This window comes from Pseudoliparis swirei, chromosome 13 (genome assembly GCF_029220125.1).
Source record: "Pseudoliparis swirei isolate HS2019 ecotype Mariana Trench chromosome 13, NWPU_hadal_v1, whole genome shotgun sequence".
Lineage (NCBI taxonomy): Eukaryota > Metazoa > Chordata > Actinopteri > Perciformes > Liparidae > Pseudoliparis > Pseudoliparis swirei.
The window spans coordinates 14226222-14240567 of NC_079400.1; the positions used below are offsets into that span (position 1 = coordinate 14226222).

General features: G+C 47.5%; 1 protein-coding gene across 1 annotated transcript in view; it reads left to right on the forward strand.

The window, feature by feature from the left end:
* Window positions 1-1529: 1529 nt before the first annotated feature.
* LOC130203281 (caveolae-associated protein 1-like) overlaps window positions 1530-14346 on the forward strand; it is a 22749-nt gene continuing 9932 nt past the window's right edge. Inside the window, exon 1 of the mRNA XM_056429302.1 lies at window positions 1530-2362. Coding sequence (XP_056285277.1) covers window positions 1820-2362 — 543 coding nt within the window. The 5' untranslated portion in view covers window positions 1530-1819. The remainder of the gene's footprint in view (window positions 2363-14346) is intronic.

Here is a 14346-nt window from a genome sequence, read left to right on the forward strand (position 1 = left end):
TAATCAAATGGTCCCCGGATAATAACCAATCATCCCACCAAATTTCATGCGATTCAAGAAGATTTTGACCTTTTCATGACCTTGACCTCTGACCCGATCGATCCCAAAATCTAATCAAATGGTCACCGGATAATAACCAATCATCCCACCAAATTTCATGCGATTCGGTTTAAAACTTTTTTTGTTATGCGAGGAACACGCATACAAATAAATAAATAAATAAATAAATACACGGCGATCAAAACATAACCTTCCGCATTTTCAATGCGAAGGTAATAATAATAATAAGAAGAAGAAGAAGAAGAAGAAGAACAAATATAAAAAAACACATAAGGTGGTAGAAGAATATACAGTATTAACTACAGTTTAAAAAAACAGGTTATCAATATAAAAAAGGAGAGGGCAGAGGTTAATACATACATAGGCTAGTGCTGAGTGCTGCTCCTAGCTTGTAAAAAGAAAGAGGGGAAATGGGAGCTATATGGGGATATTGCACATTTTGAGAGGTGGGGGAAGGTTATGTGGGGATATTGCACAGATTGGATCAGGGCAATTAGGTGAAAGTTGTATTTTTATTGCTTTCACACAAAATACACCAGACCTGCCATGACACCTTGTTTTGAAATGTCCATCCTGAAAAAATAAACAATGTTAATAGCTCTGTGATCAATGTAAATGTATTTGAGTTGACCATCTCTTTTACTGTTTTCCTAAAAGGGTGAACAAAGTAAATATGTTGTCCCTTTAGTTGATCACGTCCTATAGTTATTATACTGTTGCAACATTATCAACAGGTAGAATGGATGTTATATTGTGTTTTAAGGGTATTTAAATGTTCAGGAGAACTGAGCTGATGCAACAGGACCCATGACAGGAATGTGCGAACATATTTAAAGATTTTAAATAATCTTGTAGAGTATGTGTGTTGACGACGAAGCCCGAGCTGAAGGTATGTAACGGCAATGGGAACAACAGCTGGACAAACATAATGCTACCTTGAGGTACCAGCGTTCCTCATCAATGGAAGGCGTTGCCATGGAGATCACGCCAACACCATGCGCTGGTTAAGCAGATAAACAGAGGCTCAGAAAGCAGTCGGAGCTCCACATACAGACATCTTTGTGCTCGCTAAAAGGGAATAACTTGCATCATCTTGTTGCTTCTTCAGGGCCCTTTCACATTCCTGGTGTCGTTCATTATGAATCAGTAAAGTGCTTTCTGAGCAGACGGGGGAAAGGAGTGGAAACGGGAACACATTCCTCCCTCCGCTGTGCCCGAGCTTGTACACAACGAGTTCTCCGAGATGACTCCTCCGGCCATGCTGATGGGACACGGCTACACCGAGGGGGTGTGTCACTGAATCATCGCGGGGCTGGACCTACACACTGGAGGTGGGCTCTCCCTGTTGTGTGTGTGTTGTGTGTGTGTGTGTGTGTTTAGGGAGGAGATAGGGAGGAGTTTGAAGAGAGAGGGGGAGAGTCCCATGGAAAATAAAGTGGGTGGAGAGGAAAAACCCTGCCAGCTGTAGAGCTTGACTGGAGGGTTTCTCCACTTAGTGTGGCATTCACATCCCAACGCTCATGTGGTAACATCCAGCATCACTTCACTGGCCTGACTCCAGGGATTTCAAGTAGACAGGGCGGACAGGCAGAGAGAGAGAGAGAGAGAGAGCATACATGCTGGAGAGAGCTACGTCGGTTTTGAAGTAGGAGGGGAAGAGAGAAGTCCAGAGAATAGAAGAAAGTGAAGAAGCAGGTGAGAAAGTAAAGTGTCGAAGAGAAAAGTCGATCAGCTGCCCGCACACAACGAATCCACCGACATGGCCGCCATGGAAGCTCTGGAGTCCACCAGCGCCCAGCTGGAGCCTCACACCCTCACCGAGATCTCCGACGACGAGGTCAACCTGCCGCCCTCGGATGACGAAGACGACGCCGCCGCCTTCGCCGCCGCCAAGAAAGAGCCGTCCACTGCGGGGACGGAGGGCGACGCCACCGCCGCCTCGTCCGCGGCGGCGGCGGACAAGCCGGACCAGCAGGTGAACGGGGTCATGGTGCTGACTCTGCTCGACAAGATCATCGGGGCCGTGGACCAGATCCAGCAGACCCAGAGCGGGCTGGAGGCCCGGCAGCAGGACATGGAGCGCTCGGTGTACAGCATCCAGAGCGAGCTCTCCAAGCTGTCCAAGAACCACAGCATCACGTCCAACAGCGTCAACAAGATGATGGAGAAGGTGCGCAAGGTGAGCGTCAACGTCAAGACGGTGCGCGCCACCCTGGAGAAGCAAGGGGGCCAGATCAAGAAGCTGGAGAACAACGAGGCGGAGCTGCTCAAGAGACGCAACTTCAAAGTCATGATCTACCAGGTATGAATACGCTCATCCACGTGCAGGTATGACTCGTCTGTTCGAGGCTGGGGATGCAAATGATGCAGCACCTATTGGTTGAGGGATGGGTGTGGTCCACCGGGGAAAACACAAGCCCAAAAACACCTGGTGGAGAATGGTGCTGCTGGTTGTTTAACATGTTTAATACAAGCGAGCAGGAAGATGTGTTTGATTCTTAATTTGCTGGTCCAGAGGATTTCAGGGAGGGGTCAAAGGTCACCTCAAAGCTTAGCTGGCAGCTTGTACTAAATCTCCTCCCTCTATTAAAAAACATGGCACTTTTATTAAATAAAGTATTTCCAATGACAACCAATAGAGAGTTACTCTTCACTTCTCATTTGGGAAACGAGGGTTTTGAATAAGTTCAGTTGAGTTAGTTTAGTGTCTTTGTGGCGTCGACCTCACCCGACCTCCTGCTTGTGATCGGTCTCCAGGCAGAAAGGACACGCCTTCCCAATGTAGACGTGCATCCACTCCTATGGAAACATCTCCGGGAACATTACTCACACTTATTTCATCTAAAAAAAAAAAAACCTCGTCTTCCAGTCGTTTTCCAGTTTGGCATGAGCTGCATTTTCCAAGTTGGAAGTAGTAACTAAATGCAAAAAAACATGAAGCGTGATGCCGCTGTGGCTCCGGGATGGACGCACACACAGACAGTCTGCCTCGAGCCCACAGGCACCATTCATTATGTTCAGCGGCCGCGGGTCGGTGGCTGACTCCCCCCCCACAGATGTTTCTCTGCCCCACCCCAAATCTGGTTCAGTATCCACTCGATATTTTCCTGAGCACACTATATATAGGACTAAAGAAATACAAGAATAATGCCGGCTGCACAAATCAGACGCAATCCATTCATAATGTAATTCTACTCTTTCCTCTTTCCAAACAACGACGGAGCACCACGAGCGCGCCTCAAAGGCCCGACGTTTTATTTGAAGAGAGACGCCTTCAGTCTTTCTCTTGAAAAGGGGGCGGAGGGCAGCCCTGTGTCTTTTTTTAGCTGCTGTGAGGCTGCTGTGTGATGTGTAATAGCTTGCAGCTTTTTTTGCACAGTGGCGCGAGAACATTCAGAGTTTCCACCCTTGACTCAGACATCAGGGCCTGGACCTCTCTCTCTCTCTCTCGCTCTCTCTTTCCAGCAGCAGAGCTCCATCTTAAGCTCGCCACGTGCTCTGACCGTGAGCGCTCATGAGTTCATTCTAGCATGTACAATAGAGGTTGGCGTCCCCGTCCTGGCGTGCCAGCACATAACGATGTGCAGGCCACAGGTCACAGCGAGAAAGAATCCCAATCTCCGTCATCATCACCTGGGAAGGAATCTGACGACTGAACTGTCTCTAATAAATCAACATTTTAGTTGGTGTCTAATAAAGTCTCTTAGTCGAGGTTTGCAACTTTCCAGAGCGATCCAATAGAGTCGCCGCGCGGTGGGATTTGTGCTTGCGTTGGCCAACTTTGGGCCCCGTGGCAACATGGACTCCCCCTAACATGCCACATCTCTGCCTCTCTAACAAGAAACACCAGCTCAGGTTGTGGCTGCCAGCGATGACGCAATGTCACATTCATCTTCATTTAAAACAAAACAAAAAGAAGCACAATGCGTTGTTCTGTTTTCTATTCTCGGTGCTCGGTGTTGTTTCTTCGAGGGCAGATTCTTTCAAGATCAGCTATAGCCCCCCCCCCCAACTGTAACTCTGTTTACTTGGCTACGTGTGCAGTGTGTTAACATGGAAATACTTTGAAGGCCTTTGAAAGGATTTATCAGGACTCTTGAACAATCACATCAGGGCCACTCACAACGAGAATGTGAACACGGTGGAAGTGCACATGCATCAACAGTTGTAGAAGCAGGGGAGGGGGGGGGGGCCTATATGTTGAACTAATGTTCGTTACGCTAGTAGATTCTATCTTCAATAAAGGTTTCATTGAACAGCGAGCGTCTTCATCTGCAGAAGTTAAAGTAGAAGGAAACAGAAAAGCACAGGTCCTGTGGAAACTACTACCTGACTTCTTAAAAACCATATGTGTCATTCCTATGGTGCAGAACCACCAGTATCCGCAGAAACGATGACATCTGTGATGTCATCAGCATTGGGAGAGATGTTGGAGACCCTGAGAGCACCGGCTCTGACTACAAGCTGCAACACTACAGTAGAGTAACAAGGTTTAGTCCAAGGTTACATGGTTTTCATTTAACTGGTAATATTAAAGAATGCACAATATAGTTCCACTCCTAGGATCTACTCATTGACAGTGCTGACATTTCCATATGAGGTCAGCATCCACCTTACTCCTGTTTACTGGGGCTTCAGGAGCTAGTACGAGTCTATTTGCTGGTTTTAGTCACATTTAATTTAGCAGAACACACCGACTTCTAATCTTTTCCAGACATTTATCCAACATGCTTTTCTCCCTTTCCAGTCTGTGCCGGGTGGGGGGAACGAGTTTAGATCCAGACCCCCCCCCCCCCCCCCCCCCGGTCTCTGCTCCGGGTGTCTGTGCCATGAGCAGAAGCCTCATCCTGGAGCTCTGGAAACACCCTGTTACTGTTAACCGTTACATCGGGTCAGCTCACACAGGGCGGACGCAGCGCCGCCGGCTTTGTAGTCCAGAACGGGGTGTTTAATCCCCCCCCCCCCCACCCCCATAGGAAGCTTCTGTAAAACGTGTTTTATATGCATACATATATACATATATATATATATGTATATATGTATATTTATATACATATATAAATATATTTATATATATATACATATAAATATAAATATTTATATATATATATATATATATGTATGCATTTAAAACAAGTTTTATAGAAGCTTCCTGATGACCTGTAACACATGCTTGGATGTGTTTCTCCCTGATTACTCTTCTTTTTTTCCATGGTGGGAATGTTTGACCTGAGATGAGTCAGATCTCATTTCATTGTGGCTCATCAGGATCAGTGTGTCAGTGTCACGCAAATCAAAAGCACCTTGCAAACAATATCCCATAATGCCTTTGGCATACCGGACCAGCTCATGTATGATGTGTGAAGTCAGCGGCAGCTGTCAGCACAACTGTTGGAAGTGACTCCTTGTTCGCATGAGCAGCTGTCCTCCTTGTGTGTGCGTGTGTGTGTGTGTGTGTGTGTGTGTGTGTGTGTGTGTGTGTGTGTGTGTGTGTTTACGTTATCTAAGCCATGATCATCCAGTGAGCCTCATACCTCATTATGTGCATCCCTGCTGCCAGAGAGCAGAGCACTACACTTACCGGGGATCCGACCTGGAATGTGATGGCTCCGCCACAGTGTGTGCACGTGAGAGTGCACGAGAGACATGAAAATACTCGGCGATCAAAAGCTGCACTAGTACCGGAACAATGGATCCCAGCGTCAGAGAGGGCAACGCCGTAAAGAAAGACCCTGGACATCCTCTCTGTGATGGCTGTGCGTATGAATGTGTGTGTAGACAGTCTAGTCCAGTGGTTCTCAACTTTTTTTCATGTACCTCATGAAAAATATTTTTTCAGCCAAGTACCCCCTAACCAGCTATAAAAAAAGATGTAACACACAGCGCTGTGCCACCAGCGTCTGATTTAATATAGAATATATGAAAAATCTGTTTCTGATCTTACACTTTACTTTTTAAAGGATTTTTTAATGGATGCTAATTTTAAATATATTTAAAAGAAATAGCACCTACTCCCTGGAGTGCCTTCACGTACCCCCAGGTACTGCTCTATGGTATAAACACAGACCCCGCTGCCCTATTAATGCCTAAATAAAGTAATTGTGATTGTTGCTTCAGCTGCTACAACGTGAGCGAAGCGTAGCACGCATGAGAACTCCATTCACTAGTTTGCTCGTCCTCTCCGTGGCAGACCTGAAGCATGACTCTGCATCATCTCCATCTTTCTATCCGTTCATTGCATGATGCTCGTCTGTTTATTGGCTTGACGCATACTTCAAAGCCCCCCGGTACCTGCAGCCTGTTTGCTCCTCCACCCTGAGCCCCACTGCCGACCGTCGGCTCTGTGGTGAGAATGTGTGACCGATTGACCCGAGGACGTTCCTCCATCGCTCTGAGAAAGGAGGAATAATATACGTGGGCGAGCCAGAGCAAAAGATAAACTTTACGGGAGGAGATGCACAGGGAGTGGACGGGTGTGCTGCGATGAAGAGCAGGGACCATATTTAGACAGCTGATTCATAGCACAGGCATCCCCGGCTCTCCTCCTCCTCCTCCTCCTCCTCCTCCTCCCTGGTAACCCGCCCTGTTCCTCCCTCTCCACTTTGCTCCTCCATGCACCAGAGTTATTCAGTCCACACCGTGTCCTCCTCTCCCCGCCCCGCCCTGCACACCGTGCCCTGCTCCCTCGCCCCTGCGACTCCCCTCTCTCTCCTCTTCCTGCATTCTTTGGAATCCAAGTAGAGCTGATATAAGATATATGTCTGTGATGCATTTAAAATCTGAAATATGATGGGTGTCCAATCAGCTGAACTATAGCGAGGAAGTCACGGTGATCTTTGAAGGAGTGTTTCAGTCGTTTTGATGGTTAGCGATGGCCTGAGGAAGGAACTCTCATCCTCTTGATCGAGGTAAATAGCCTCCATTGTACTTGTTGTTGCTGCTGCTCTTTGATAAGAACCACACCAGCAGTTATTGACACATTTCAGAGAAAAATCGACTTATTTCCATCACATTAAACCAGCAGATCCATTCAAAGAGCCCAAGTGGTGCGCACCACTTTGTGAAAGGTCAAAGGTCAGAGCGAGGGCATCAACCTCTGAGGCTGCGTTATTTTACTGCGATCAGCAGATCCTCTCACAGAGGTCACTTCTCTTTTCTTTGGTCGACTTTCACATGTGAATTTGTCCTTGTTAACCGTCTCGGGACGCGCTGACCTTAAAGGAGACAAACACAGGACCTTCACCCAGGGAACTGCTGTTCATGTCCTGCATGAAACCAAAAGTCAAGTTAACGATGACTACTTAACAAACATACTTTTCTTTACTGCGGGGCTTTTTCTTTTACAAGCTCTATTACCGCTCAGCAAAGTGCCTAAAATACAAATATAAAAGTCATTTTTTAATTTTTGTACCACAGCTTCATTCTTTCACTTCTCCTGACATCAATGAACGTCTCACAAACAATCTCACAAACAATCCGTCGGAATAAATAAGCTCATCTTTCTTTCTCTTTCATGATCACAGCTTTGTCCAAATGAGTTTCAAATGCTCCGTTGCCCTCACAGGAAACACATCTGCAGCGCTGTATGGTCTCATTTTACCAAGCAGCCCGCGAGCAGTACGAGTCCCTGTCAGGAACCGCATGTGAATTAATCAAGAGCGAGTCCATTCTTCTCACACCGGTCGTTCCAGGTCCATAAATGGACATGAGAGGCAGAAATGTTCCACGCTCGGCTTGCAGGCCTGTAGCTTTGTTTCGGCTGAGCGCAGGGCTTTTCGGTGGAGTGTTTCTGGCTCGGGGTCAGTACTGTAGGTGAGGGAGGTGTGGAGGTCCATCTGACGAGAGCTTGTTGGCAGAATGGGGAGGATAAAGGAGACACAGAGGGAGGATGAAGGAGACAGAGAGGGAGGATGAAGGAGACAGAGAGGGATGTTGCAGTTGGGCTTATGGAGACGGAGAAAGAGATGGAGGGAGAGAGGAGAGAGAGACGTCTATAAATAGCAACTATCACATACTTGTTTGATTGTGAGAAGGAAAGGGCCTTTACAGAGAGTGTTCCTGTTTGCTTTTGAAGATCCGAGGCCCGGGCCTGGTCCAGTGGTGCGGACGCTCAGCAGCCACAACATCGGCTTGTTTGTGAAAGCGTGACGTTCAGACGTTTGTCATCCGGGTATCGAGCCGCCGGCCTGCAGCTGACTGCACGTCTAAAGGGTCTTTTTACTTTTCAAACTTGTTGTCTCCACCTTCAACTCAAGGTCCAAACAGACTAAAGGTTTATCCTAGTAACCCCAGACATCTGTAAACACACTGTAAAGGCCTACCATCGGTGAGGGGGCTCTTCAAGTGCATGTTCCTCTCACTGGATGCCGGCTCCAGGGACACTGAGAGGCATGTTGGCTGGACAGACAGATATTTGAGCCCAACCTGTAGTGGTTGCTGCTTCTTATTGTTATTTTGACTCCATCTCCCTGGATCCAGCTGCTCTTCTGACAACGATAAACACTCTCCAGTTCTCATAGAGCTGATCACATTGCAGCATCTACGCCAGTGGTTCTCAAATGGGGGTACGTGAGGCCCTCTAGGGGGTACGTGAAGGCCCTAGGGGGTATGTGAAGACCCTAGGGGGTACGTGAGGGTCCTCTAGGTCTAGGGGGTGAGTGAAGGCCCTAGGAGGTACGTGAAGGCCCTTAGGGGGTACGTGAAGGCCCTCTAGTCTAGGGGGTACGTGAAGGCCCTTAGGGGGTACGTGAAAGCCCTTAGGGGGTACGTGAAGGCCCTCTAGTCTAGGGGGTACGTGAAGGCCCTCTAGTCTAGGGGGTACGAGAAGGCCCTTAGGGGGTACGTGAAGGCCCTCTAGTCTAGGGGGTACGAGAAGGCCCTTAGGGGGTACGTGAAGGCCCTCTAGTCTAGGGGGTATGTGAAGGCCCTTAGGGGGTACGTGAAGGCCCTCTAGTCTAGGGGGTACGAGAAGGCCCTTAGGGGGTACGTGAAGGCCCTCTAGTCTAGGGGGTACGTGAAGGCCCTCTAGTCTAGGGGGTACGAGAAGGCCCTTAGGGGGTACGTGAAGGCCCTCTAGTCTAGGGGGTACGTGAAGGCCCTTAGGGGGTACGTGAAGGCCCTCTAGTCTAGGGGGTACGAGAAGGCCCTCTAGTCTAGGGGGTACATGAAAGCCCTTAGGGGGTACGTGAAGGCCATCTATAGTCTAGGGGGTACGTGAAGGCCCTCTAGTCTTGGGGGTACGTGAAGGCCCTTAGGGGGTACGTGAAGGCCCTCTAGTCTAGGGGGTACGTGAAGGCCCTTAGGGGGTACGTGAAGGCCCTCTAGTCTAGGGGGTACGAGAAGGCCCTTAGGGGGTACGTGAAGGCCCTCTAGTCTAGGGGGTACGAGAAGGCCCTTAGGGGGTACGTGAAGGCCCTCTAGTCTAGGGGGTACGTGAAGGCCCTCTAGTCTAGGGGGTACGAGAAGGCCCTTAGGGGGTACGTAAAGGCCCTCTATAGTCTAGGGGGTACATGAAGGCCCTCTAGTCTAGGGGGTACATGAAAGCCCTCTAGTCTAGGGGGTACGAGAAGGCCCTTAGGGGGTACGTGAAGGCCCTCTAGTCTAGGGGGTACGTGAAGGCCCTTAGGGGGTACGTAAAGGCCCTCTATAGTCTAGGGGGTACGTGGAGGCCCTCTAGAAAGAAAAAAAGCCTTTGAAAATAGTTATTTAATAAATATTCAATAAAATATAAGTATAAGTTCATAAACTGAATTGTATATATTATATATTATATGCAAAATGTTGCGTATTTCATCTTATTTTAAACCCAAAATGCTGGTCAGGGGGTACTCAGCTGAAAAGAATATTTCACAGGGGGTACACTGATCTACGCTAACCTCTTCCAAGACGTTGGCTCTCCTTGTTGCGTCACACACACTTAGACCACGCCCCCTCTAGTTGCCCGCAGCTTCTTTACAGGCTCCTGATTGGTCGGACAGTCACTTTCCTGAGCGCTTCGAAACGCTTAAAAAAACGTGAGTGTGTGTGTGTGCATCCGTAAAAAAATTGAATATCAATTAATTAAAGACCTCCAATTAGAATTGGGGAGGTGAAGATATGTGGTCCCCTTTGTATGTTCTTGTGGTTATTACTCAATCGCTACTTTATCAATGTAAAATAACGCATCATGAAAGACCTTAAGTGAAGCACAAAAGGAACATTTCACACTTCAAGGTTTAAAAAACAAAACACCATCGTCATTGTGTTGCCGTGGTGATGTGGGTCACATGTCCTCACGCTGCCCATCCAGAGAGATTTTATCTTTCACATCCTTGCCTCACTTCAATTATTAGTTTTATTACATTAGTCGGATCTTTCCACATGAGTCAGATGACAATGACTCACAGTCCAGAGATGTGGCATCAGAAAACATGAGTTTGTTTCCTCATGTGATAACTCATCTGACTCTAGCTCTCAGTCCTCTGAGGAACAGAGGTACATTTGTGAGAAGTCACCAATCTAACCAAAATCTAAAATGATATAATCTCACATCATGATACTAATATACTATTAACATATTGCAGAGTCCTAGCTTCATGTGATGTGCTGTTGACAGGTCGTGCTCACGCTGCTCTGTGAGATCAGACTGAATAATTCTGAAGTCAAGGTGTTTCCATCACCTGGTCTTCACTGGCAGACGGAGTCTGCTTCGTCGTCATGGAGATAATGTGTGATACAAGTTTTAGAGCTAGTTCAAAGCTCTGAAAGGACATTTAAGAGTAAACCTTGAGCTAACGGAGAGATAATATTACTTACCTTCATCGTGTGGACACTCACTCCCTGAGGACCCATTCCCCATATTAGCTTTAACAGTTTAAGGTTGTGTTCACGACCTTTGCCCCCAAGGGCAAGTGTCAGTGTGAGTTTTGGTGAGTAAAAGCAACAGAAGCTCCGGTGACCTCATCCCTTCATCCCTTCATCCCTCTCCTAGAGGAGAGGAAGACCGGAGAGCAGCAGAGGAAGAAACCACTTCTTCTTCTTCTGCAGCTCATAAATCTGTCCATAAACACCGACCCCCTCCATTGGTGTTGGAAAGAGTAACACAGGGTGGCCATGGCAACCACCACCGCCACCCCTCCAGTGAGAGTCCCAAGTCAAGCATGTGGACCTGTGCATAGACCCAGAGAGACCCAGAGAGACCCAGAGAGACCCAGAGAGACCCAGAGAGGGCCAAGGAGAGTCAGAGATGGCCATATAAGGCTAGAGAGGGCCAGATAGGACCAGAGAGAACCCAGAGAGACCCAGAGAAGGCCAGAGATAGGATCAAAGAGACCCAAAGAGGGCTAGAGAGACCCAGAGAGGGCCAGAGAGGAAGGATGCAGGGCTGCCAAGCTTTAGTTGCTCGTCCCATCTTCATCAACTCTTCGTCGTAGAAACTTTAGGGTTTGCAAGTCAAGTTTAGATTTCTAAATAGACAGCTCATCTTACTTAAAGTTGTTTTTGCCGTTAGATGGTACAACGCATCCAAAGTATCGCTCAAGAGAAGGAGTCCTTAATGATGGGGTCTGTGTTTTCCCTCTATAAGAACTGTGTCTGCTCCTACATGAAAGTACATGATCAGAATACCGTGAACCAAAGAATGTCGTAAAAGCATCTTCCCGTGATCGTCGACAATGGCAAGCTGTGTCTTGCAGCGGTGAGAAGGAGCTGCCTCACACACACGCGTCTGCAGCCTTGGAAACACTTCAAGAAATCCTTATTTGTGTGTGTCATCCTCACAAAGCTCTTCTGTCAGAGCAGAGAAGAGGTCCATGCAAACTGTTGTGGCCCCTGAACACACACAAAGAGCGAGAGACCCTCTTGCGAAGGGATCACTCAAGCTGCGACGCCACATCGGACCAGGGGGAGGGGGGGGGGGGGGAAACGGACCCGTTCCTACTCCCACCCCTCCTTTACTGCTAGCGCCCTTGCTCAGCCATAGAGGTCTTCACTAGTCCACTCGAACCCGATTGTTCATGTTCGGATCCAATGGTTTCTGTGGTCAACGGGTCCGGGGTCAGGGCCCGGATCTGTTTGACATGATGGGTCCAGGAGGTCAAAGGTCATCGAGCAGAGGTCAGACTTGATGAGCAATGCTAATTCTAGCAGCTGGGGCAACGAGGAGTTAATAGTTAAAAAGGGCAAACAGTCAATGTTTTCGTCATTATGCTGAGACAGAACACCTGGATGTGTTTTACTCTCTAGTCAAAGCTGATTGGCTGACAGGTCCAGGGCAGAAGGCTACTAAGGACGCGGAGAATACACAAAGAGCTCGAGCATCTTCACTTTGAACTCTTTCATCGTCAGGAGACCTGACTGAACAAATGAAATGGAGACGCGCTGTCGGGCCGGTTAACAACACGTGATGCCTTTGAGGACTGTAGGAAATGTTGTCGTCCCATGTTGGCCACCAAGTAAAACACATGTGGGCAGCAGAAGAAAGGATTTAAAGGAACACGTCACCATTTCAGGACGTGTGCTTATTTGCTTTCTTTTTGAGAGGAACATGTTAACATGCAGATTAATGCACGTGGTTAGCCTAGCTGAGCATGAAGACTGCGAGGGGAAACAGCTCTGTCCGAAGTTAAAACAAATAAACCTCCCGAATGACACATCTCATTCATTTAATTCACCCACATTTATCTCGAGCATCTCATGCCTCCAGTAGAGATACTGAATCAGAGATGTTGGATTCCTGGTGAAACCGAGACATACATTTGAAATGCACGGTAACACAGTGCTTCCATTGAAATACAATAACCATTAAGCTAACCCTATATTTTGTGGTTATAATAATTTAAACCAATATAAGATGGATGTGTGATTGGGCTTACAGGGAGACCTCGGGCTCTTTATGAGCCTGAAACAGTGGAGCCATTGTTGTCGTTAACGAGCTGTACGGCCGTGATCAAGGACGACGTGCATATTTCTTCCCTCCCCGTTGAATATATATCTAAAGAGAAAGAAAAGCTATAACTTTAAGGTAAAAGAGAGATGGGCGAAGGCAGAGCTCCCTGCAGGGCCGACCAATGGAGACGGACTGGGAGCAGCATCCTCATGCAACCTGGTCTTTAGAGGACGACACAGAACCCGGTGAGAACCCACGCTGACACGGGTAGAACATGCAAACTGCACACAGAGCAGCCGTGTGCGGCCGGGGGGAATCGAACCTCCGTGGCGGTGGCGTTCTGCCTCGTTTTCTTCCATCGGCCACGGACTCTAAAAGTGAACTGAACTGCGTTAAAACAAGTGAGACCGTCTGGCACAGAACTGGCACAGGATGTGTTTTGGTTTCTCCGTGTTTGGTTGCCATGGAGACGTGACGCTGATCTGTCTCATTCCTCAGTGATCCCAGAATCTGAGCCTCTAACTCTCTGAGGAGGCGAAGAGGAAGAGGAGGCAACAAGAAAAGAAAGGTTGCTGCTGTGCTCCAGTGCAACAACAGGCCCGGTGACTCATCCCCCTCTCCTCAGGGACCTGCGGCATGCCATCACTTTATATAGCAATCTTTATCTCTCTCTCTCTCTCTCTCTCTTTCTCTCTCCGGCTAAAGGGGGCGAGTGGAAAACAGGGGAAGAGCAGAGGGAGTTCTCTCCCTGGGGTTTTATGCTGTGTGTGTTTCCCATGGCACTCACATGAGAAATGTAGTGAGGATCTCTCTCAGAGCAACGTCGACCTCCACATGCACCTCCAATGGATCCCAATGAGCAGATGATAGTATGAGCTTCAGCAGGAACACGACGGCCATGTGATCTGTCACTGAGGACGTCTCACTTAAAGCCGGTCTGGTCCCAGGTATCTGGAGACGACACTTTACCTTCAGCAGATGTTATACTATTCTGTATTCATTTCTGTACCGACTTCTGAAGCACCATTCACGATTCCAAAATACAAATTCTAAAATCTAAATTCCACATTCTAAATTCTAAAATTCTAAATTCTAAAATTCTAAAATTCTAAATTCTAAAATTTTAAAATTGTTAAAATTCTAAATTCTAAAATTCCAAATTCTAAAATTCTAAATTCGAACATTAAAAAAAACAAAATTCTACATTCCTGTGAAAGGCGTTTGCATGGATGCTCCGTAAAAGGGAGAAATATAAATAGTCAATAGACAATAAATATAATAATATCTAAGAGAATACAAAACCAAAACATACTGCTAGTCGTTACCCGAGTACTGTCCACATTTTATCTCACATGTTATCTAAAAAAACATTATTCACTCGCTTCCAAATCTCTCAGCACGCTTTATTTTCTTTGGCGGAT